The 26,224-nt window shown below is 41.4% G+C and overlaps 1 protein-coding gene across 6 annotated transcripts in view; it reads right to left on the bottom strand.

The window, feature by feature from the left end:
• The window catches only part of PLPPR1 (phospholipid phosphatase related 1), a 564,480-nt gene that overhangs the window by 7,547 nt on the left and 530,709 nt on the right, over nt 1-26,224 (bottom strand). For all 6 annotated transcript variants that reach the window (XM_032418867.1, XM_032418868.1, XM_032418869.1 and 3 more), the window contains 3 exons: nt 22,189-22,321; nt 5,364-5,614; nt 1,860-2,036 (listed from right to left, as the gene is read on the bottom strand). In XM_032418867.1, the coding sequence (XP_032274758.1) occupies nt 1,860-2,036; nt 5,364-5,614; nt 22,189-22,321 (561 nt within the window). The remainder of the gene's footprint in view (nt 1-1,859; nt 2,037-5,363; nt 5,615-22,188; nt 22,322-26,224) is intronic.

The raw sequence follows: 26,224 nt of genomic DNA, 5'->3' as shown, positions 1-26,224 counted from the left end.
TTTAGAAAGCAGTCAGTGGGAAATATCCCTTAGGGGATATCAACATCTCAGGATCGTCTCAGCACCGTTTTTCCTGCAGCTTCATACAGACAATTTGCATTGAAGTCCTCCATCTTTTGCTTCAGAAAGAAAGCCTGGATCCATTAAAAATAATTTTGAATTAAAATGGAGCTTCCTGATCTCCATTGAGAGATCAGTGTTCTGAGTAAATGTGAGCATTTTCTGTATCTCAGCAGGTAAAAAAGTTGGAAAACTCAGAGTTAGAGGTTGGGAGAGGCATATGTGTATTTTGTACGTTGGGAAGGGCAAGGAGGAGGGATTGCACAAGGGAGAATTAGGTCATGGGACCATGAAATCCATCTAAGTGTGATGCCAATCTTAATGGGGGCTTTGGACCAGAGTAGGCTAAATCTTAAAAAAAAAAAGGGAATATAGACTCTATGATTCCATTCATACGAAATCCTAGAAAAGACAAACTCATACAGAGTGATGGAGTGATGGAAAGATCAGTGGTTGCTTGGGAATGAGGGGAAGGAAGAGAGAGAAGGATGTATCTGTATGTCAAAATTGATCCAATTGTACACTTCATGTGCCATTTATGATCTGCCTAGCATACTTCAGCAAAACTATAAAAAGACAAAAAATAAATAAAAATTAGCGTCTTCACTTCCAATCCAACTCAGATGAAAAGATTTCCTAGTTGAGCAGGTGGCAAGGCCACCAGCTTTTTGAAGAACTAAAATCATCAGATATGGAGAAAACTATATTAACTAAAACTTTTCTCCAGAAAGATTATTATATGTGGTTGAGAAGCTATCTGGAGTGGAAATAAGACGCCCGAGAGCCATGTTTAGATGGTAACAGAAGCCTTCTAGAAAGTCTGGGTGCGGCTGGAGGAGGGTTTTCGTACTGCTGAGTGGGATGTACAGGTGCGGACGAGAGCGGAATCTCTGGGGATGTCTGAGAAGGGGCTGTCTCGCTTCCACCCACAGTCTTTGTTTTCTGTTCTTCCCTCAAGCAACACTGAGCTTCTCTCAATACCTTCTGCACAAATATTTAAAGAACACTGCTCTGAGGGTACGCGGAATTACGTCAGCCAGGCCTCACTCCTTAGCCCAGTGTTGAAGGAAGTGGGGCAAGCCATCTGCCCCAGGCCCTCCTCTTCCTGACCCCCATGGGGAATATGCAATCAGATTCCCGAAAGAAAAGGTACTTTAGAAGTCCTTTTTGCGGGCGCCTGGGTGGCTCAGATGGTTAAGCGTCTGCCTTCGGCTCAGGTCATGATCCCAGGGTCCTGGGATCGAGTCCCACATCGGGCTCCCTGCTCCTTGGGAGCCTGCTTCTCTCTCTCTCTCTGTCTCTCATGAATAAATAAATAAAATCTTTAAAAAAAAAAAAAAGAAGTCCTTTTTGCCCTCCCCTCCAGCAACCCTCAGTTTGTTTCCTGAGATTAAGAGTCTTTTATGGTTTGGCAGGGTGGGAGGGATGGGGTGGCTGGGTGATGGACACTGGGGAAGGTATGTGCTATGGTGAGCGCTGTGAATTGTGTAAGACTGACGAATCACAGACCTGTACCCCTGAAACAAATAACACATTATATGCTAATAAAATAATAATAATAAAAATTAAATATATCTTCGCAAATTAAAGAGCATTTCAAAGCTACAAAAAAAAAAAAAAAGAAGTCCTTTTTGTGGCAAAAGGATGCATAATCCTTGGGGAAAAAATGGCCACCTACAAGGCTGGGGCAGGAGGAGCATGGACTTACACTGTGGTCTGGCTGACCTGACTCGTGAACCCGGCCAGGCTTTCAGAGGGCGCGAGAGGGGAAGACACCAGAAAGAGGGAAGCTGACCCACCAGAAACAGGGCTACAGCAGTACCCAGGATGAAGCCCGCAATCACGTCGGAGCAGTGGTTCCGGTACTCAGAGACCCGATTGAGGCCTGTCAGGAAGGCAGTGCAGAGGGTTCCCAGGCACAGCACGGGTTTAGCCAGCCGACTGCTCTTTGTCTTGATTGTGCTTGTGATGTACATCTGGAACAGGACGGACACCAGTGAGCGAGAGGCAGCCTGCCTGTAGGTGGCACCTACAGGTGCACACTCATGCACCAGCACGGGCAAACAGGGGGCCGCGCCAGAGGGGCCACACTGACTGCTTGAACAATTCCACTAAGTCACTTAGGGAAGAATTTGGGTAGGAAAGTAGTGCAGCAACAACCCCAAGAGCCACAGACGAGTCATGTTGTTCTGTATTCCAGGGGACCCGTAAACAGAAACAGCGGTGCAGAGAATGGCTGCAGCATAAAGATCAGCTTTAGAGCATGCAGTTTTCATGCAACAAATTCAAGAATCATTTGGGGGTATTAGGAAACCCATATCGAATCTCAGAGACCAAATAAACCTTCTGTGAGAATGAATTTTATGGAAGAGAAGACCAGGTAGGTGAGTGGCTATACATTTCACTTTTGGTGTCCCCCAGAGTTCTAGCTGATTCTTCGCACTTGCAGGCCACAAATACAAAAGCATTGACTGGTTAGTTGATTGACTGAAGTAGAACTTCCAAGTGAGTGTGTCACACAAGCAGGTTTTAGCTGCGCTGGGAAACGGATTCTCACATTCCTTGGAACAGCTGTGGTGGGCTCTCTCCATGCATTTACTCTAGCGTGTTTTAAAATATTGAGCCTTTCTATGGGTCCCATGACATCTGAAAGGTTGGGAAGACCTGACCTGAGGAAAGGATGATGCAATTCATGACACCTGAGATGTAGGCTGTTCTTGTCCATTGTGGGGAGTTGGGCAAGACTCTTAAAGTTTCAGAGGCTCTGTTATTAAATGTGTGTCTCAGGGCCTAGCGCCTCTTTCAAAGAAGTCGTTATCACCTTTGGCAATGGTTACGAGAAACCACTAGAGGGCATTGCTGATCCGTTCCATAATTTCTTTAAAAATTTGACAAGTGAGTCTGCAACTCTGAAATAGGATGCTAATACTCATAGTGTATAGTGTGTTTGTATTGCCTGAGCACGGACCAGTTGAAATAGATGCATTTTACAATATGACCACGGAAACTTAATTTCCTAAGTTCACAATTCACAACGGTGGTGTGAATACAGGCAGACGGGATTCTCTATTATGTGTGATAGATGCCCTGAGGAGAACTGGTTAGATCGGTTACACAAATGAAAGCACATCATGACACCATTCCGACGCCGTATAGGAAATGTCACTTAACATCTATATTAGATATGTGTAACTTGAGTATTTTATGTTTTTGTGTTTTTTAGGTATACTCTTTATAAATCCTTCCTATAAGATTACAATCTATTAAGAGCATGGGCTAATGCTCAGTATTCTTCACAGTATTAACTAGCACTTAGGAGATCCTTGTTGAGTAGTTTCTGAAAGCACTTCACACATAATAGGGGCTCAGAAAGACTTCACACAATTGGAATCTTGTATCAGGGTTTATCTGATTATAGTCCGTCTGTGGGGCATGATTTGAATTGGATTATATCCGAATCCTTGAAAATAAGTGCTACAACAGCATCTATTCTGAGTGAGCAGACTTCTTTTTACTCAAAAGAAATTTATATCTCATTTGATGAGACAATCGATTATTATGAGTAACAGATTTATTTTCATAATTGTGTTATACAATGTCACGTGGCAATGACTTGAGTTTGATCGATATACAGAAGAGGGTTCAAGAGTACATTGCTTCATATAAAATTTGGTTCTAGATAATTTAGAACAAATGGATATTTTGAAAAGTTGAAGAATATGCCGAATGCCTGAGAGGACTTTCTTTGTTTAAAAAATATGTGGCCTGCTGATCGATCGATCTATCATCTATCTATCATCTATCTATCTATCTATCTATCTATCTATCTATCTATCTATCTATCATAAAGCAAAGAAGGCTTACCAAGCTACAATGGATCTGTTTTGTAAGTTGAGCTTCTCTATTATCTACATGCATGTTTCCTTAGTGGGGGGCAGCTGAAATCATTTTTACACATATTCATTAAAAAGTAGACCTAAAAGGAATAACTAGGAAAGCTAATTTTGGGTAATTGGTGGCTGACAAATTCATCCTACAGATGTGATCCTGTGAACTTGGCACATAGGAACCATTGTCTTAAAGAGAATATTCAGCAATTTATTTTAAACTGAACTGAATAGACCAGACCTGTAGTCAGTCACCTTCTCTCCATCCCGAATGTGTGCATCCGGGCGACATCAGGGACACGCTCCGATCACAGGCAGACTCTCAGCAGAGAGCACAGTTACTTTCACTGGAGACTGTGGGAACCCGCTCCCCTGGGGAGTGGGGTGAGTCTTGCTCAGAACCTCTGGGAAGAATGGATTATCTTAAAGGGGTCTTTCCTCTGTCTTCTCCTTCCCCTCCCTTTCATTGAGAATCACTAGACTAGTCATACCTGGAACATAAGTTCAAGTAAGGAAAAGGTGTGTTTTTGACCAATAGTTGCTCTTCCACAGGTTAAGGCATAGGATATCCAGCCTTTGAGCTGATCCTTTCTATACTTCTATACTCCTGGTTCTAAGGAAGCATAGGCCAGAGAAAGGGGAGATGAAGTCATTTCCAGAATGGACGCAATTAAAGAGTAGGAAAATAAAAGGGACACCATTGTTTCTTCTTGTATTTTAAAGATGTGGGACACACTTCAGGTTTTTTTCTGTAATGAAAGCAAAAAGTATAAAGAGAACATTACACCCTAGTGGGGGCAGTCAAAGCCCGTATGATTTGGGGAGCAGTGAGAAGTGAACTTTTGGGTGTTGTGGGTCACGAAGGATCATCCATCCATTCTGGTTAAATGAAGAGGAGGAGTGTCGGGGGGAGCAGAGGAAAGCTGTGTTTTTGTCCCGGTCCTGCTGCACTACCCAGGCAACCATGTGCATGAAGGCCCACACCTGCAAATTTGTAGGCAGGTGTGAGAAATATGTGCTGTTCCGGAACCAATGAAAACTTTGGCAAGGAGTGTTGTTGTGGGCAGTGGGAGAATCCCAGACTTGGTGCCAGGAGCCTGGGTCCCAGCTCCAACTGGGGGCTCTCAGCTATTCTCTGGGCCTCAGTTTCTGCCTCTGTAAAATGGGAAGATTTGACTAAGAGATTATCGACATTGCCAAATTAATAGCCTCTGACAGGTCAGCATATTACCCTGGGATGTTGGGTAGGGGGAGTGGGGGCAACAGCGTGATGCTGTACAGGAGAAACATGCTGTCACATGTTTCCTGTAACACTCTAAGTGACAGCGATGAGAGAATGAAGGTGAGGAGGGCAGAGAGACTCACATCCCAGCCAAACGCTCGTCTTGGGAGTGACAGCGGGACTGGAATACTCACCGTGGCATATAAGGCGGAGTAAATGCTCAGAGCAGCGTGTTTGGAGGGAAAGGATCTCCGAGCCTTTTCTATCACTTCCATGTCCCCAGTACAAATGTTCCCATTGTTGATGAACTGGTGGTGTGCCCGGCAGTCTGTACTGGTGTAGTTGGGCTTGCACACCGTCAGGAAGTATGGCGTTAGGTGCCCCGTGACCACCTGCCCGGCGTTTACAAAAATGTCAGTAGCAAAAAGTCCGAAGGCAAATACCCCTACAAGGAGAGTGGAAACGATCAGGAATGGTGACGTCGGTACAGTTTTGTCCCCAAGAGAAGACGTAGCGGTGAGAGTCCACAACAACCTGCCAAAGAGGTCTTCACCAGAGTCAGACGGTGCCCTCACTTTCATCTTTGCAGGGACTGGTGCCTGCTTCCCCAACCACTTCCCCAACCATTATTTCCTCCAAACTGATGCAGACGTTCTGCTGTTTGCATTTTACTGTTTTGTGTAAGTAAGGCAGAAGCAGTATGTTCTAATGGACAGAGCTAGAATTTTGGAGTCCTACGGTTTTGGGCTCCATTGAGCCCCAGCGTTGCTGACTCATTCACCGTGTATAAGCGATTTGCCTTCTCTGAACCTTGGGACCCCCAGTCACGACATGGTTGGCGGGGAGTGATACCTCACAAGGTTGGAAAGATGACATAGAATAGGTCCAAAATACCCACTATGGGGCCTGGCTTCAGTAGCTACTCAACAGCAGTTACTTTTTTTCCTGGATAGAAAATATATTCTCCCCAGTCCTGTTTGGAAATGCAAGTACTCCGAGGGGTAGCTATGACATCCTGGCAGCTGAGGGTGAATGGGGTTGTGAGGGAGTTATTCCTAAAAGAGAGAAAAAAGGTCATTCCAGAAACCTTGAGTGAATTGGATGTTTCATTTGATGTTGGGCAGAGAAAATGAGGAGAAGGGACGAGTGTTAAAGACACGCGTTGCTGACTGTGGCTATAACAAGGTTCCACACACTGAGCGGCTTAAAACAACACAAGTGTACCCTCTTCTACCTCTAGAGATTTGAAGTCCAAACTAGGTTTCACGGGGGTAAAATCAAAATGCTGGCAGGGCTGTGTTTCTTCTGGAAGCTCGAGGGTAGCGTTCGTACTTGGCCTTTTCTAGCGTCTAAGCTGCCTTCATTCCTTGTCTTGTGACCCCCTTCTAGCAATCATATCATTTCGACATCTGCTTCTATTGTCACATTTCCTTCTTTGACTCAGATTCTCCTGCCTCCCTCTTATAAGGACTTTTTGATTACATTGGGTCCACCTGACTAACTCAGGATACTCTCCTCATCTCAAGATCCTGAATTTAATCACACCTGTAAATTCCCTCTTGTCATATAAGGTATCAAATCCACAGTTTCCGGGATCAGGATACAGACATTTTGGGAGAGGAAGCATTTATTCTTCCTGCCACGCCGACTTTGCTGTTTGGCTGAGAATCCTGTGGGTAGGCTAACTTTCCTGGATTTTATCTGTTCTCTGGCAAATTCCATGGGATCAGTCCCGGTAAGATTGAACATGGTAAAGCAGAATTCCTTATAGGAAGCCTCACTGTGAACTCTTTCAAAGCCTATACAGTACAGCTATAGATTATCAGTGGAATATCGTCTGTTAAATATATCAAGCGAGGCTGCAGAGCCGAGGTACGTACAAGTTGTTGGAAGGGACAGACACTTCGGAAACGCAGCTCAATTGTGGGAGAAGTTGGCAAGCGCGAGAGGCAGTATTAACCCTAGTCAAGGATTTGCTGTAGTTTCAATTAAATTTCTACCCCACTTGGACTCCCATATTCAATGTCCCCGATCTGCAAATTGTGCTGATATCAGCACCCAAAAGTTAATCCATTAGAGCATTATAGAAGTGAAGACAAGTTTGGCTGAAATCTTCATCCAGTTTTCATTTTGATCTGTATTGATTGCTGTAATTTTCTTTTTTTTGTGGCTTTGCCAGGATGTGCTTTATCACAATGAGAACTGGCTCTTTTAACAGCTTCAGCCGGCTCACTCCCAGAGGGTCTGACCTCTGAGAGTAGGCAATCATTGATCATTCGTGGCAATTTTCACCCCCAGATTCTGGAAGTCTGAATGGTTAGACATTTTTTTACACCTTCAAGCAAGAGTCTTAAAGACCAGGTCTCTCTGGCTTTTTCAAGGGGGCAATAAGTCTGTCTGGGCATACTTTTCCAGGAAACTAGGGTAATTTATGATTTGAAAAAAGAAAAGTGGCAGCACTCTCCTCTGGCATTTTATTTGTCAGAAGTGCTTCCAATTAGGTCGGGTTTGAACTTTCTGAGACGGGATTTCCAGGCTCCTCGGATCCGGGTCTGAGGTGCCAGCCCCACGGTCATGGTGATGCTGCTGTGGGCAGCCCTGCTCTTTATTGTTTCGGGATATTTGTGCAGAAAGTGGCTTTCCCCTCTTCTTCTCTGCCTCCTTAGGATCATCTCTGCTTTTCCTGATGCCCTAACAAGCGTCTGCTTTCCAAACCTTTCATTCTGGTGCATTTGATCTAGCTTCAGAAGGGCACTGTGGCAGCACAGGGAATCCACCTGCCTGACATAGGCCGTGCCAACAAAGGGCGGTGGACCCCACAGCAGTGATTCACAGAGAAAGTCAGATCCTGCAGGGCTTTTGTAAGACACTCCAGCCATTGCTCTGAACCCTGAGCTCCTTGTGTGTCTTTTCCCAGCCTCAGAAGCTCACAATAGCTACTTTTGTCCTTAGGGTCAGGTGAAACACCATTTATGGTCTCTTGCAACATATGATTTGCAGGAGAGGTTTTTAAAATGTCTATAGAATCTACCTTGGTGTCAAAAATTCTTTCAGTGAGGTCATATTTTTGAAATTTTAACAGATACATTTTTCATTCCTATAACCCTCTCCCCACCCCCACCCCCCAGTGGGTTCTATTTATCTTATGAATCTGCTCCCAACAGTCCTCCTTGCTTCGGGGGAGCTGATCACATTTATGAATGGATTTACAGCCAACACAACAGTCTAAAAGTAAAATGCTTCTGCTTTGCCAGAGCGATGTGCTTGAGATACCTGTCGATATTGTTCATTTGTTTGGAATTCTAAAAAGGCTTGGATGGGAAGACTAAGAGCTTCAGACTTGGTCTGGAGGATGTGACCACTGAGTTTCTAAAATCAATCCTAACGCAGGGGAGGATGTGGCTGGGGAGGACACACAAGGAGAAGCCAGAACCCTGGCTGAGGGAGTGAAAAGGCATTCCCATACTCTCTGCCTCATATTGGCTGTCAAACCCAGGGACAGGGCAATATGATGATTGAATGATTTTTGGAAATCTAGTTGAAGTACATCCCATCCCATCTGAGGGTATAGCTCAGCCCTGTAAACCTTTTGGAGAAGCTTCACATCGAGCATGGTATCAGAATAGGGCGCCTCTATTAGCAACGGCAGAGGGGGGGCAAATTGGTTGAGCCTAAAGTCCACCTTACAAGGCTCAGATATTCTGGTGTGGTATGGGGTAAGCGGTTGTAAACTGTCCCATTCCTAAGGGATGATGGGCATTAGAATGCTGAGAGGACAGGAGGCTAGAAGGGCCTGGAATTAGGACAAAGAGATGACACAGATCAGCTAAGGAAACCTGAGCATGCATCTTCTTTGTGGCCTAAACAGGACACCTGTCAGGCATGAAGAAAGAAAGGATGAAGAAAGAGGAAGACAAAGGTATTAAAAAGTCCTTATTTTTTTCCCTCAGGATTCCATGTGGATCCATCTGATCTCAGTCTCTCTCGGGACAAGTTAGGGTCTTTGACTGCTAGCAATTTAGGACATGGAGGTAAAACTCTGGGATCTGGTCCCTACTATGGAATCAGTGCAGGATTCTACCCTTTTACTCAACTGTGAATGTAGCAGGAGCAGTGACATGACCAGGAAATGTGCATAAGGAGAAGTAGCAAAGCCACAGATAATTGGCATGCAAGAAAAAGATACTAGGACTCATAGCAGGATACCTTTAGGTCTTCCAGACAAAAAACTGGTCAAAGTACATAACCAGACTGCCTGGTGCCAAGGAGGATGCTACTGATTTTCACACAGGTGACCTTCATTAGGAAGCCTAGCCCCAGATAGTAGGGTGGTAATGGGGTGAAGAGGCATTGGTGGGGTGAGGGAAGGACTAAATTCCTTTTAGCTACAAAGATCCTGTGATCTTAGGGGGAACCTCTAAATTGAAGGCCAACTATTCTATATTAAATTATAAATGTGTAATTTCCAGTTTAAAATGGCACCTTGCTTAATCGCCCCTGGTAGAACATCTCTCAATCGTCTACTAAAGTATACACGATACCTGTGAAAAAAGATGGAAACTCCTAATGCCAACCCAAAGGGAGAATCAGGAAGGGGTTCCATTATCAGTAAGTGCCATAGGGTGGGTTTTCTCTCTCTCTCTCTCTCATACACACACACACACACACACGGACTTTTACTTCAGGAAAAACTCAAACTTCTCCTTAGAAGACAGAGATCAGGGGAGAAAACCTAGGAAGAGATTTCCTTTCTCTCCTACAATCTGGCCCCTGACTCAGAGATTCGGGATTGAGATTGCTCAGAAAATAGGGCTGTGGTCACTCTACTGGATGAGTTCTGTTTGAATTTGCCTGGAATGGTCTCCTCTCCTTCTTCATTCTTCTAAATGTATTCAGAGACACACTTCTGGGCAACAACTAGGTGGGAGGTGGCAAAGGCACAGACAGAGGCCCCTTCTGGGAACAGACCCACACGCTCTAGAGATGAGTGCCTGAGGGGCCCTGTAGTTGTGTGTGCTCTTCATCCACACAGCGGTGGGGGTTCAAGGAGATGCCAGTTCACTGGAGCTGAGGAGCTCCGGCAGAAAGCCTGCTAACTGGGGACCGGACTCGTGCTGTGCACACCAACCTGCTTTCAAGTGTGGCCAAGAGCAAGCCACACTTCTATCTGCTCATGAATACTGTGGATGGTCTTGCCTCACTTAAGAGTGAAGAGGGTGAAAGAAACAATCACATATCACATGGGGTCTTGGAAAAAATATTCCTATTTTAGACTAGTATGATACTATTTTACTTTTTCGTACCCTTTGTCCCAGTGAGAATTTTACATTTGTGTGATTATCTAGTGATGTCCATCTCTCCCATTGGAATTGTAGAATATATAAGCTCTCTAGGAGCACTGAACACGCCTATATTAATGTTGTATCCTAAGTACCTAGTATCAAATGTGGCACATAGTAAACATTTAATACTTATTGGTGAGTTAATTAACAGACTGCTAAAGAAACTTCAGAGTAAGAATAGGAGAAGAGGATAAAAAAGCATAGGAACTTGTCCAGATTTTCTAGCTCGTGTTGGTGTCTCACATCCCGGATTCTATTGAACACAGGGTTGACATCCACACAAAATCCAGCATAGTGCTAGGCACTTAGCGAATAAAAAGGATAATTGAAAACTGGAACTTAATAAGTGTCTCATGAGTCAGGAAACTTGGTAAGTCATCATTTGGAAATTAAAGGATTCTCCATTTTCAATGCAGCAAGAATGAAAAAAGAACCTTAAATTGGAATATGGAGATCTCTGCTATACACAACATGATAGATTTCCTACCGGGGAGATCTGCGAAGCATAAGGAATCTGGAAATCATGATCAGCTTGGGTACAGTTTTATACCTAGAAATATCTTTGAGATAAACGTCCTCATTTCTGAATCCTGAGAACTTGCAGTGGTTGTCAGTTTAAATATTAACACAGGGGTACATGGAATCATGACTCTAACCTATTTTCATGTGGAAAAACTAACATCTAGAACTTTCAAAAGAAAAGGATATTGAAAAAGACATAAAAATGAGTTATCTGGGTTAGGTTGGTAACAGTACTCTCTGAAGAGGGGGAGGGAATCCTATTCCTCCCTCAACACATGTTCTCAGCCTCTTATCCAACATTTCTAAAAGAGAGCTGCTCTTCTGTCTATGTTGAGCAAAACGATGCAATGAAAGAGAGGATTGAAGAATTATTGTGCTGTGTGACATTGAGAATGCTTGAACATTTTCTCGTGTTCAAAATTTAACCAGCTTTGTGAATCTTTTGTCATCACTTTCCTACTACGTTCAAAAAACAAGGAACACATCAGTTCCTAGCCTTTGTTTTAGTGGGAAAATGGATGAAAATTTTATCCCACATGGGCAAGTACAAGTACATGGGTTCACCAGTGCCATTTTCCACAGTGGGAGAGGAACACCTAAGGAACTCGTAGGTTCAGTTTCCTCAACGTACTTTCTGATTCAATCACCAACTTTTACTTTGAAATCTCATCTTTCATCAAATCCCCATTGTAAATGGAATACCGAGATAGAAAGAAATGTACAGAGTTCCTTTTTGCTTTTACTTTTGCCACATCAAGATCCTTAGTGGAAAATCTCAGTTGAGAAAGTCACTCAGCTGTTGATCTCAATTCAGTTGTGAAGACCATTCTTTCAGGAAACAACCATTTCTTTAGGAAAAGTAAAGATGGTGCAATGTCTTCTTTTTAACATGCTTTATTCAAACTGAAGGTTTCCTAATGAAGAGACTTATCTGTGGTTACCGTGTTCGTCCCATTTCCTTGCAAGGATGTACTGCATGGATGAGATGTTTGAATATGAGTGCCATGGATACTAGGTAAAAATAATTAAAATAATAGCAAGGATAGCTAATATGCTGTGTTTAGTGTGTACTAGATATTGGTCTACATGCTTTAGAATATAGTTCACTCAGTCCCCACCACAACTCTATGGAGTAGACATTGTTAGTATGTCCACTTTTCACAGAGTAAATTGAGGCATAGAGAGGCAATTAACTCGACCAAGAAGAGCTGGGATTAGAAACTAAATAGTATAGCTCTAAATCCATATGTTTTTTAAGATTAATTTATTTATTTTAGAGCGAGAGCGAGCGTGTGCGGGGGAGGGGGCAGAGGGAGAGAGAAAGTCTCAAGAAGACTCCATGCTGACCGTGGAGTCAGAGGTGGGCTCAATCTCACGACCCTGAGATCTCGACCTGAGCCAAAACCAGGAGTCGGATGTTTAACCGGCCAAGCCACCCAGGTACCTCTAAATCCATACTCTTAATCATAATCTTTTAAGCTTATATTTTCATGTACTTAAAAAAATATGGGTAGGTATCAGGCCATGAAAAAAAGCACTTTAGTTCTATTTGCTTGGTCACACACACACACACACACACACAGAAGAGGCAAGGATTTAGAACATGCCCTGATGAAATGTACTGCACTTGTCACAACAGAGCAAGAGTTTCTCAGTATTTTAGACAACAGTTTTCTGACAAGAGTCTGATAGAATACCTGAGATATGTCATCATTGAATGAGGTACTTTTTTCATCACCTTGGCAAAAATCTGACTTTTTTTCTAGTATAATACAACACCATCAGTGCAAACTGATCTACATATCATCAAATATTATTTTATGCTTCAAAAACAAGTTTCTGACACAATTGAATACATCAGTTCCTTGGACAGTTAATTTCAGGTGTTCACAAAACAAAATCTTGTGGTCTCTTTCCTACAGAGGTCAGGAAAACACCAAAGGCTGACAGCAGTCTACTTGTCTTGATGGCATGGTTTTAATCCTAAGAACAATTTTATTTAAATCAACTAATCTGAACCTCAGTTACTTTGTATCACAGGGTTATTATGCAAATCATAGAAAGAGTTGTAGAACATTTTATGAATTGTGAGCTTGATATAGATATTAGTTACTATTATTTTTATAACTGAGGGAAATAAATGTCCCCAGTAAAGGTGTTTTAAAATAAGTTGATTATAAAATTATTTTTAAAGCATAGGAAAGAGACAAGAACCCTATAATTCTAACAACTTCAAATATTCAACTCTATGATGTGTTATTCATCCTTTGTATTAATAAAGCAGCTTTTACAATATGATGAGCTGGTGGTTTTAAAAAATACCCTATATTTGTTATTATAACCACTCACTGATAAGTGAAGATAAAGGATAATTACTTAATAAAGATGATGGGTAATCAACTAGAAAACCCCCCAAATATTTTTATAAATGAAAGAACGAACATACTTCTACTTCCCCGAAGCATAAAATGACATGATTTCTTGATGATATGGTTTCATCTCAACAGGAGTGTCTTCTTTAGCCCTCCTTTCTGAGGACAGTTCCTCAGTGTTTTTCTCTCTCAAATGTCTGACTTCTCTCTTACTCCTGGTCTTTAAATATTTGCTTCTCAGTTCCCCTAGACAGTGTGGATCCAAATCTGGCTCATAGAGACAAAGATCCTAAAAGTTTGCCAGAGGCAGTGGAATTATTTTCTTTTTAAAGATTTTATCTATCTATCTATCTAGCGTGCCTTTGTGCAGGGAGGGGCAGAGGGAGGAGGAGAATCTTAAGCAGATTCCGTGCTGAGTGCAGAGCCCCACGCGAAATCAAAAGTCCCGTGCTTAACTGACTGAGCCACCCAGGCACCCCGAGGCAGTGAAATATTACAATAAAATAGAGAAAGTGGATGCAAATAATTCTAGGAAGTATGCCCTAGATACAAACTAAATGTGGAGCGGGAAGATTTTAGATTCCTTACCTACCAAAGAATGTAACACTGGGCATATCAAATTCTGGAGGGCTTCCAAACAACAGCCTTGGAGTTCCACCCTTTCTGATCATGTTCAAAAGTTCCTAAAGCAAACCTGGTGATCTGAATCCTCTCCATTCCCACCACCAACCAGCATCAAGCCCTGTTAGTGACTGACAGATACTGAGCTGGTGTCTCTGCTTGATGCATTTCCTAATCACGGTTATGATGTTCTAATGTGATAACTTAAATTGTTTCCAAAACACTACTTTTTTTTTTATTGAGGTATCACTGACATCGTAGTTTCAGGTGTGCAATGTAACAATTAGATATTTGTATATATTGTAAATTTTATTTTTCACATAAGTGACCCTTTATCAATTGTTGGGAGTTATTTCTAATATTCAGACAGTATTTCTGCATCTCACTATGCCTAATTTTGTGATGTGTGTAACATCTTCATAGCAAAAATATTGATATAATGTTTTAAGCAAAAGTCTGAAGTATAGTTGTTTTCTTAAATCTTTAAAACTGAGGGAGATCCTGCTCCCAGGGGACATTTTGCAGTGTTTGGAGACATTTTTGATTGTCACTAGTGGGACAGGGGTGTTACTGACATCTGGTGTATAGAGGTGAGAGATGCTACTGAGCATCCTACAATACTCAGGACAGTCCCCTACCCCTATGTGGAAAAGAACGATTTGGCCCAACATTTCAGTAATACTGAGGCTGGGAAACTGCTTTACAGGAAAGAAGTTCACTGAAGTGCCATGAATTTGCATTGGCTCTTCTGCAAAGTGTTGAGAAAGTGGCCGTCTATTTCTTCCTTTTATTAGAGTCCAGCCTTTAGACACTGGTGCTGGGAGAGCCCTCAGGGAAGGATCACTAGAGTCTCATATGACTAAATAACTTTCTTCTTATTTTTTTTTTTTTTTTAAGGTTTTATTTATTTATTTGACACAGAGAGACACAGTGAGAACAGGAACACAAGCTAGGGGAAGCGGGAGAGGGAGAAGCAGGCTCCCTGCTGAGCAAGGAGCCGGATGTGGGACTCGATCCCAGGACCCTGGGATCATGACCTGAGCTGAAGGCAGACGCTTAGTGACTGAGCCACCACGCTAAATAACTTTCTTCTTGATAATGAGAGTAACCTATAGAGTTCTGGATCAGGAGTCTTGTTCCGGTCTGGAATGTTCTCATTCATGGAGGATGACACTCAAAGGAGAGCAGATTTGTTCTGTGCACTGAGCAAAGCAACCACAGGCAGGCTCATCATAACTTCTGGAGACTCGAACAAAGGTCTGGTTGTGCCTTTTAGTCATTCAAGGCTCCCAGCTCCAGCAACGCCCCACGCCGCGCACCCCGCCCCCGGCCCCCACAGCCCCGGGTATCTTTGCTCCCTAGAAGGAAGTACCAAACATGTCAGTCTCAAAGTCTGTTGGCTTGGCTGCTCATGAAGCCCAGAAACAGAGTTTCCAGAAACGGAGGTTCCATTTTTCCCCTAAGATCCATCCTGGCTTTCTCCTCCTGATGCATATCCTAAAGCTTCAACTCTGGTTTCTATCGCTGAGTTCTGGAAATATCTCCATCTGCTTATAGGCTCATGCCCTGCCTTATTTTTGACATTTCTCTGTCAGGGTCTAGCCTCTTGTCTCAGGACTAAAGGTGGGTGCCTGGGCACTGCAAGTTATTTTTTAGAAAAAATGGAACCTCAACTTCTTCACTTGGTCCAGTGGACACCTAGTTTCCTGGGATGGTCACTGTCCTGCTAGGAAGTCACTGCCAACTCTAGACAATTCTCCTCGTAGGACAGCCTCTCCCTCCCCACTTAAAATTGCATATCTGCCCCTACAAACTCCGCATTTCCTTTTTCTACATTATTTTTCCTCATAGCACTTATCTTCTAATGAACACCATAATTTACTTATTTATTTTGTTTAATGCTTGGCTTCCCCTACTGGAATATAAACTCAGTGAGGGCAAATAAATCTCTCTTTGGTTCACTAATTTGTCCTCAAAAACTTAATCAGTGCTTACTATATGGTAGATCCCCAACAAATTATTTGTTGAAGGTTGAATGAATATGATCAGTCCTCCAGTTTATAATTTAAGTATAAATACTGAATGTACATAGAAATGGACTTACTGAATCCAATTAAGTCTCTTTACTCCAATGTACTCCAATAAAGTACATTTAAGTGACTTTCAAAATTGAGAAGGATTTTCTAGTTCTCAAGAAGGCTGACATTAAGCTTGTCTCAGGGTATCAATTCTTATGACCATAAAACACTGTGACCTTTGAAGCTGCATTTAATATATTCATGCTCCATTTAGATCACACTTAATTTATGGCAATTAATTAATGTTACATGAATTAACTGTTTACCATAGTACTTTCTATTCTGTCCAGTACTACCTAATGTTCAGACCTAACCTAATGGCATAAGACTTGCTTGATATTTAATTAAATTTTTATTATAAGTAATAATGGAGCAACTCGGTGATCCCAAATGGAAAGCCCATAATAAATAGCCTCTGGGTGACAGGCTATTTTAGTTGCTAATAGACAGTCTAATCTTGACATATTTGGATGATTTTTTTCCTTTAACTCAAAAGAAATTATTTATTCAGGAAGGGAAAGTTAATTTAGTTTTCCTTCCATATGGCAAACAACCTCAAAACCCTCATCAAATTCTAATGCTTTTTATTCATTACTTTTCAATATTAAACCCAAAACTTACTATTTAATAATTGATATTTACAAGGCTACATTTCCTCAAGTATATTAGTTAATGTAAAGGATTTAACTAAACTTCTCTTCATTGAATTTTTTGGAAAATGTGACTTCCTTATTTTGTCTTGGCTGCTGAAAAAAGAATGCAAGGGTTTATCTCTTTTGAGAACTTAAACCTGTGTGTTGTTGTTGTTGTTCAGTTTAGTGCAACACCAAAAGAGATGGTATAGGAAGGGAAAGGAATGCAGAGGAAAACAACGAGGAGAGGGAGAAGTCCAGATGCGTGTTACTAATTGGACTGCATTTGTTTTTATAAAATGTTGGTGAAACTTGTTAGTTCAGTCAATTCTTTTCCTCCCTTCCCACGTCATGGAAACACAACTTGAGAAATTAAACCACAGTTTAGAAGTGGGTGGACCCTACATCCGGGAGGCCAGGCATCTTTCTTATAATGACCACTTTGGGAAAACCAATTTATTGTTGGATCTGTGAACCAGAGCAATTCCATCCTCTCTGTCAAGGTCAACGCAGTTAGTTTTTATCTACAAGAGGAGATGGCTTCATTTGAATGTTTTCCCTCTGACTTCACTATTCTTGCCACTTTTTCACTGAACATTTAATTTGGATCTGTGGGGTGGGGGTGAGGGGATACTGTTCAGGTCCACGCCAGTCAGACTACAGAAGACTGAGAGCCAAGGTGCCACTCTCAGCTCAGCTTCCTACACTGAAGATCACGTTAAAGGACTTGGCCAACCTGGATAGCCTCTACCTTTCCCCTATTTTTCCTCCCCTTGGCCCCTTTAAAAAAATAATGTTTAGCTATTTTTCTGATTTTAAAATTATTCATGATAAAAATTGGAAATTATAGAATAGAAAGATAAAAATTATTCAACCATCCTCCTACAACTCAGAAGTGACAAAGGTTAACTGTGAGTGTATTTCCTTTCAATCTTTTTTAGCTGGGATACACACACACACACACACACACACACCTATGATGTTGTATCCTTCTTATTCTGAAATAATTACAGATTCGTAGTGTCTTGACTTTTTCATATTATATCATGAATATTTCCCCTTTCATTAAAAATTCTTAAAAATAACATTTTCTGGGGGCGCCTGGGTGGCTCAGTCGTTAAGCGTCTGCCTTCGGCTCAGGTCGTGATCCCAGGGTCCTGGGATCGAGCCCCGCATCGGGCTCCCTGCTCTGCGGGAAGCCTGCTTCTCCCTCTCCCACTCCTCCTGCTTGTGTTCCCTCTCTCGCTGTGTCTCTCTCTGTCAAATAAATGAGTGAAATCTTTAAAAAAAAAAAAAACAAAACATTTTCTGAGGTTGCAACTTACGGAGTTAGCATTATTTTGAAAAAAGTGTGTCATTAGATATTTCTAATTTATGTTATAAAAATAATTTTAGCCCATAAAAATTAATAGACATCAATGATCATCTCCTTAGGATAAATTATTTGAAGTTGGGTAAAAAGGATAGTTATTTTTAAGGCTACTGAAATGCACCATCAAACTGCTACACAGAAAGGGTATATGGAGACAGTCCTGCCAGAAATGTATTGGAATACCAAGCTTTTCCTTACCTTTGACAGCAATACCAAGCTTTTCCTTACCTTTGACGGCATAAAGCGTTACTTTGTTTAAAAATATTTTGCTAATTCACTGGTCATTTTGCAGTGAGAAGCTGATCATATTTGTTGGGAAATACTTTTTATAATGGATTCTAGAATAATTACATAAACTGCAAGAGAAAGTCATACAATTTCAACTTAATTAGAATAGTTAGCTAAAACAGTTGTCATTTTCTGAAGATTTTTGGTGGCTATTAGGCTAGACAAAAGGACTGTTAAGCTCTTTACAATAACATTTCTAATACATCTGATTACTGCCTTACTTTAATTTTTTCAAAGGAAACCTCCCCATTTAAAGGATCTTTAAGTAGTATGTTTTTTCCTCTTATAAAAAATATTCATCCAGATACTCAAAAAAAGTAAGTTGCCTTTCTTAAGATACATAGACCCTCCCCCCACCTCCAACTCTTCTATATGAAGTTAGGACAGACTTCTCTTCCTCTTAGAAATTGCCTAATGTATGTACTTCAATTTCCTAGAACTAAGCTGAAGAGTGGTAATAAAGTTAATTAAACGAGAGGCAAATGAATAGTTAAGAACCAGCATTTATGGAAACAATTTTAGGCAAATCTGTGATTTAACAAAGTTAATCTTTGTTCTTTACTTACCAAAAAAAAATTATTGAAAACCTACTATGTGCCAGGCATTTTGCAATATGGTGTTGATAAAAAGTGAAAAGATACAGTCCCTGCTCTTCAAAGGATCACAAAGTAATGGGAGTAACGGACTTAGATAATTACAGGGCTAGGTGAGCTCCTATCAAAGACGCAGGCTCAGTGGCGGGCTGGCAGAGGAGGTAGCTAGCTGTCTGGGTTGGTGAAGAGGTAATGTGTAAGCAGTGTTCTGGAGGATGAGTAGGAGCGTCAGCCTTAGGGGTGGGAGGATGGCAATGGGGTACCCTAGGCAGAAGGAGCAGCACATGAACAGGAACCAGGGAGAAGCAACACACCGTTTAAAACACCAGGGATGCTCTGAAAGAATTTAAGCAGGGAAATGACTTGATCATAGTTTAGCTCTGGAAAGATCTGCAAAATGGTCAATGGAAGATATTTTTGTGCGCCTGGGGTGCTGGAACCACATTGCAAGATAAGATGTAGGGGGACCACTTATAGGGCAAGATATTTCACTGGCCTACACCTGGGGCTCCCAAACTTCAGCGTGCATCAGAATCACCTGGATGACCAGTCATGAAACGCAGATCATCAGGCTCCATTTCCAGGTTTGGTAGGTATGGGACGAGGATAAGAATGTACATTTCTAACAAGTTCTCAGATAGCATAAGGTGACTTCTAGGATCTGGATTTAAGCAACTGGGCAGATCCTGGTGCCATAAAACAAAAGAGGGAAAGCATGAAGCAAGTGCTTCCATACCCAGCAAACTCCCTTCCTTCTTGATGCTGTTCCTCTCATTCTCCAAGATTTGCATGTTACCTGCTGCAGTCTCCCCACCCTTCCCTGTGAGCACCATCTCTCTTAGCTTATGATAGACTCCAATGGACTAATGTGTCATTGATTATGAAAATGGGAGTTTGATGCTCCTCTAGGGTGAGACATTTCTACTTTAATCATCCTCCTGAAAGCACACCTCAGCTCGATGCATGACTCTAGTAGGAATTTCAGGTACTACCACAGGCAATCTGCAAGATTCGTTCCTGGATAGTGGGGGGGGGGGGGTCTTTTGATATCCCTCAGTGAACCAAGTCTTGCCCCGACGATGCAGAAAGACAGGTCTACATACATGATAGATGCCAATTACAATTTCTCTTCTTTGGACTCTGCCCCAGATTCTTTCCTTATCTTTGCCAAGAAAGAACAACAGTGACTTTTAAAGATATCGCCAGTTAACTGTAATCTAATAACCTTCTGCTTAAATTACTTGCTCTAATTATACGATCAGACAGTGATCATAAAATCTTCTCTGAGTCAAATTACGTAAATGTGTGTATAGACATATGCACTCTCACACTCCTTGGGAAAAGTGACTTTACCCCATTTTATAGCAGGGTCTTCATCTGTACAATTAGGATTATAAACTACCTTACAGGGTGTTGGGTGGATTAAATGAAATAATGTTCATAAAGTGTCTAGTCCACTGTCCTGTATAATAAAGATTTTCTTCTCTCCTTTATTTTCTCCTTGATGGTTTGTTACCTAGCCACTCTGGTGGGAAGTGACCAAACTCTGGACATCTTTGAAAGGCACCACTGTTTGGAATGAGTGAACTCACAGACAGTGGTGACATCATATTGACCAGGGATTACCTAGTGAGCTCACTGCAGACTTCCACAGGTCGTTCTGCAGATACCATCAGTAGGTGCTGAAGACTATTTTTTCGTTTAAGATTTTATTTATTTGAGAGAGAGGGAGAGAGAGAGAGTGCACTCACAAGCATGCACAAGCAGGGGGGAGCAGTAGAGGGAGAGGGAGAAGCAGACTCCGTGCTGAGTAGGGAGCCCAATGGGGTGGGGCCTGGGGGGCCTGGATCCCAGGACCCCCAGATCATGACCTAAGCAGAAGCTCAACTGACTGAGCCACCCAGGCAGCCCTGAAGACTATTTTAATGTTAAGAGTTGCTTCTTTTAAATTGGATTTTCTTAGGCTTCCCACTCTACCACTTCCCTCATTCCCACTCCAATCACAGAAGTTCTTGCATATTCAATTTTAATGTGGTCATTTGCTTAAGACTCGATGTAATCCAACCCTTTTCTACAACAGGAAAAAACAGGATTGAGGATAACCACAAGAGTCGAGAGGATGTTGTATTCTGGCCTTCACTTTCTCAGATGTCAATTCTGTACGTTTTAAATGGTATCTCAGCTTGTTTTAATACCAGCCATGTTCACACTTTGGGAGTTTTATCCTGGCTCCCATGAACATCTGGTCAGTAGATATTTGTAAGATCTCATTTGAACACTGTAACAGTTATTTATTATTTACTGTGTAGGAACTCCGTAAAATCTATTTCCTATTCTCATATACATATTCATTCCCATTCTATAATCATTATCCACATCACCTCAGATGTTTTTATAAAACTTCTAGGAGGAGAGATATAGAACATGCCTTAATTATTTCTTATCATGAACACTAATAAAACTACTTGTTTTCCAACCTTGGAAAGGCACTGTTTTCCAGACTCTGATGAATTACATTCCCATACTTTGTGTAGAGTTCCCTGCATAACAAAATTATACTGGATGGGAAATCTTTGTCAGGAAATTTGATTATTTCTAAGTTCATTTTATTGGTGTCCCCTGCTGTGCCCCCACACCCTCGCCAGACTCAGTTAAAGGGTATATGACAGTATTCAGTCAACATTAAAATATATGTCCAGAGGGAATCTCAGATAAATATTGTATAGGGGAAAAAAATTCAAGTTGAAATCATTTGTAAGACAATTGAATAAATCCTGCTTCACTTCAAGGATGAGAAACCGGACTTGGCACTACAATCAGGCTCAATGTCTGCACTTCCTGGAAAATCCCTAAAGAAACCCTTGCTTTTTATTTTTATTTTTTAAAGATTTTATTTATTTATTTGAGACAGAGAGAATGAGAGAGAGAGCACATGAGAAGGGGGAGGGTCAGAGGGAGAAGCAGGCTCCCTGCAGAGCAGGGAGCCCGATGCGGGACTCGATCCAGGGACTCCAGGATCATGACCTGAGCCGAAGGCAGTCGCTTAACCAACTGAGCCACCCAGGCGCCCAGAAACCCTTGCTTTTTAAAGTTGATGCTTCCATAGCTTAGTTTATTCTATCAAGCCTGTTCATCTGTAGTAAGTTTAGTAGATTGTACCTATAAGTGAGGGCTCAGTTCAGCATGCTCTTGTACTCACCTATGAATCTTATGATCCTTCGGAGTAAGGGGTTCAGGTAACAGCATTCTCCGGTCAGAATGGTTTTCTCCTGGGCAATCAGAGATTCTCTGGTTGACTTTATGAAATACATGGATATCTCACCAATAAAAATCTGGAGAAGGAATGTTTAAGAAATGTCAAGTTGGAGAGAACGGTCTGATAAAAGAGACCAAGGACTTTAAAAAACCAAAAGCAAAACCCAAACTTTTGAGGCTCCAGATCCTTTTAAAAGATGTCATGCTGCAGAGATAGAGGTTTAAATAGTAGTTTGTATTTAATTCTTCAAAAGAATTAGAGATGGCAATAATTGATCATTTCGGAGAGGTTTTAGGCAATCCTATTAAATTCTAAGTTCATATAAAAACATGAGTTGCAATAATAAATTGTAATAGAATCTATGATAAAGCTCACTTATGCTGGGACTAAATTCTTTTAACTGAATGTGTGAGCTGCAATGATGAGAAATGACTGGGACAGTCATGTGCCTAACAAGGCATTATGAGCTCACATCATGATGAATTATTACTCCATTATATGGCAATACATTATTTACCCGATAAATCTTTATTTGAACATGTTGGCCCGAGCTATACTTCTCATACTGTGAACTGGCTGACTGTCCCTTCTTTATAATTGGCACCTCTCTCATTATCTTGAACTAATATGTATATATTATCATATAAATCATAATGCCTTTGTGTGGACTGTAAACTTCCTGAAGACAGGGACCATGTCTTCTGTTTCTTTCTTTTTTTTTTTTTTAAGATTTTATTTATTTATTTGACAGAAAGAGCAAGAGAGCACAAGCAGGGAGAACAATAGAGGGAGAGGGAGAAGCAGGCTCCCCGCCAAGCAAGGAGCCCGATGTGGGGCTCGATCCCAGGACCCTGAGATCATGACCTGAGCCGAAGGCAGACGCTTAACCATCTGAGCCACCCAGGCGCCCGTTTCTTGATTATGCTTCTAGCACTCAGCACGGTGTATTCTATTTAAAATAAGGAACTGGTGGGAGGTAAGTTGTCACCAATTCTGCCACAGGTGAATACTGAGAACCATCAATGAAGAATAAAGTTACTAATTACCATCATCTATTGATAACTAGGTGTCTGGTACTTCATCATAGTATTTTTCATGCTCTGAAGGTCCCTAGTGTAGGTATTGTTACCCCTGTTGTACCAGTGAAGAGAGAAAGTTCGGTACCCGCCAGAGCATACAGCTGGCACGTGGAGGCCCTGGCACTGGTCTTCAGGACAACCGAGTTCCAAATTTCACACTTTCCACCACATCGTACGCCATCTTTATTTTCCTCATCCCAACTTCAGCATTTCCCCGGAAGAACGTGACCTTATAGATGTTCTTCTTTGCCAGGTACACGCTTACGGTGTTAGATAAACTTTATCACTGTGTAAGAGTTCCCTTTCCTCACATTCCTCCTGTCATTACGGAATATCTATTTAGATGGATAAAGAGGACAACATCATGAATGGCACATGGGTGTGGAAATTAAACTGTAGAATTGCAAAACTGACATCGTTTACAGGTATTTTCCACTTTACGAGCAAGGAAACTGAAGGTCTCAGGGACTTGGCCTCACATAGTCGGACAGCAGCGGAGGCAGCACTAGAATGTGGCCATTACGCATCACCCTGTGTGCACGTGTTACCCTGACTGCACAAATATAACATCTGCGGCACAGAGGGATGAAATAATTTGTCCAAGGTCAGAGCTAGTAAGGCACAAACCCCAGCTCTGGAGCCAAGAAGACCTGCCTCCAGAGCCTTCATTTTAATGACTTAGACTTTTACTTGGTAGTGACTCAATAAAAATAATTGTTGAATTTGTGTTTAATATTGAGAACATAGAAGACAAAACAAGTTAAGTGTAATGTGTTGTAAGTACTGAAAAACTCACATGCTGTTAAAGTATAGGACAGAATGGTGTCATGGAAATAGAACTGGAGGCAAGTCAGAATGGGATGGGACATTGGCGGGAGGAGATAGGACTCAGGGTCCGACAGGCACACAATGGCGTGTATCACGTTGGCAGGTGCTAAGTGTGGTTGTTCAGACTTAGCAATATTTTGTGCCTAATGTCCCATTAACAATGAGTTGATGCTCTGCCATGGACAAATATTTGAATAGCTTTAAGAACTCAGCCCTCCCTCTTTTCTAGTAACACCTATCTCTGCTAAAATAAGGTGCCAAGGGGTTTTGTTTGTCCTGACTGTACATGATGGAACTGCATTGCTGTTCTTTATCTTAATGAACAGATAGGGATAAATTCATGCATGCTTGGATATGTGAAATAGTATTTCCTTGAGGGAGCTTTCTCAGATTCCACAGACTAGCTCAGACATTCTTGTTATACACGGATTTCTTACCTTGTGTTTCTCTTTTCTATTTCTTATCAGAAACTGTTACATGTTATTATTGTTGTTCTTTGTCATGGGATGTCCTGCCTGTCTTATTCTTGGTTATACTCCCCCAGGGCTTAGCCAAGTGTAAGGTACAAAGTAGTTATTCAATGCTGAATGAATTAAGCATATCAGATTAATGAAGGTCTTTAGGAATACAGGTTTAATGAGGTAGATTATAAAGAACACAAAACGATTTCCCTCATGTATCCTCCCAGAGCCAGTGAAAATGTCACTACCCTTCCCAAAGCCTTTACCAGATTCCCTCAGGAAAAGAGGGACCCTGTCTTGTCATTGCCCCACAATACAGTATATAGATCTCTATCCTGACATCTACCCAATTAACTGCAATTATTGTTTGTATGTCCCTCTCCAGTTGACTATGATGTCCTTATGGGAAGGACTTTTGCCATTCCTTGTATGGTGCTTAGAAGAGGGACTGCTATATAGTAAGCTCAATCAATATTTGTTGAATGAATAAAAGATTGAATCTTTAGAGGACCTACTTATAGATAGAATCCTCTGACCTTAATTTCTCTGAAGATGAACAATACAGAGAATTGACAATATGGACCAGAACCACACAATTCTTGGTGTACTGCTTAAGATTAAATAAAAACCAAGGGCTAAGTAATACAAAGTGAATGATCTCTTCTAACCTAAATTCACTCATACACTCATTTTGCATTCAACAGTTCTGGAGAGGGAGCACCCACTCTGCCAGAGGCAGAGTCATGAACAGATATCTAGTATGTGTGTGTGTGTAGGGAGGGCACAAAAAACTAATAAATACACCATGTAATGTCATGAAATGACATATGATTACAAAGTAAATCAGGAAAATGGGACGGAGGGTGATAACCACATAAGGATAAATGTGAAAAGAAATAAGCATTGCTTGCCTTAGCCATTTCAGAAGCCCAAAACATTCTTACTCCACAGGAAAGAGATGTGCACATTCTAGAAATTCTCCATTTAGTGAAGCTTTCCACTACTCACACATGAGGGCAAAGAAAGCAAGAAAATGTGTGAGAGAATCTATACACAACCTATTCTTGTTAAAGAGACACATGTGCATACACATATACCCACATAAAAATCTCAACAAAATCGCTCCAAGTCATACCAAACCAAACCAAGCTTGTCATGCAAAAGGGTATGGGGCTCAAATAAAATGTCTGTAAGTCAATCCTAAGACCCTCATGTCAAAGGTAATAAGCGGTACAAGCATTGTTATCATTGGCCAACAATATTCAAATTCCAATTAAGGTATGAAGCATAAAAGAAAAAAAAAACAGAGCAAGGACATATACTAACTTATATATCTGGTTACTGACATAATGCTGGGAATATATTAAGTGATAATAAATGTTTACATAAGGAAGGAAGGAAGAAAGAGAGGGAGGAAGGGGTCATTTTATAACTAAAAGGTAGGAAAATATTCCTGGTCCAGTGCTCAGACTCCAATGAGTGGGCTTCGTGGATGTTCATTTTTCTGTATTTTACTGACCATACCTAGGGTGTTATTTGTCCATTTACTGGGTCCTATAGTCTCATTTAGGGCCTGATTATGCTTGGAGAGAGAGAGAGAATTCTGCCTGA

This window comes from Phoca vitulina, unplaced genomic scaffold (assembly GCF_004348235.1).
Source record: "Phoca vitulina isolate PV1807 unplaced genomic scaffold, GSC_HSeal_1.0 scaffold21, whole genome shotgun sequence".
Taxonomy (NCBI): Eukaryota; Metazoa; Chordata; class Mammalia; order Carnivora; family Phocidae; genus Phoca; species Phoca vitulina.
Note: the sequence above shows the minus strand (reverse complement) of the source record. Positions and strands in the feature narration are given on the sequence as shown.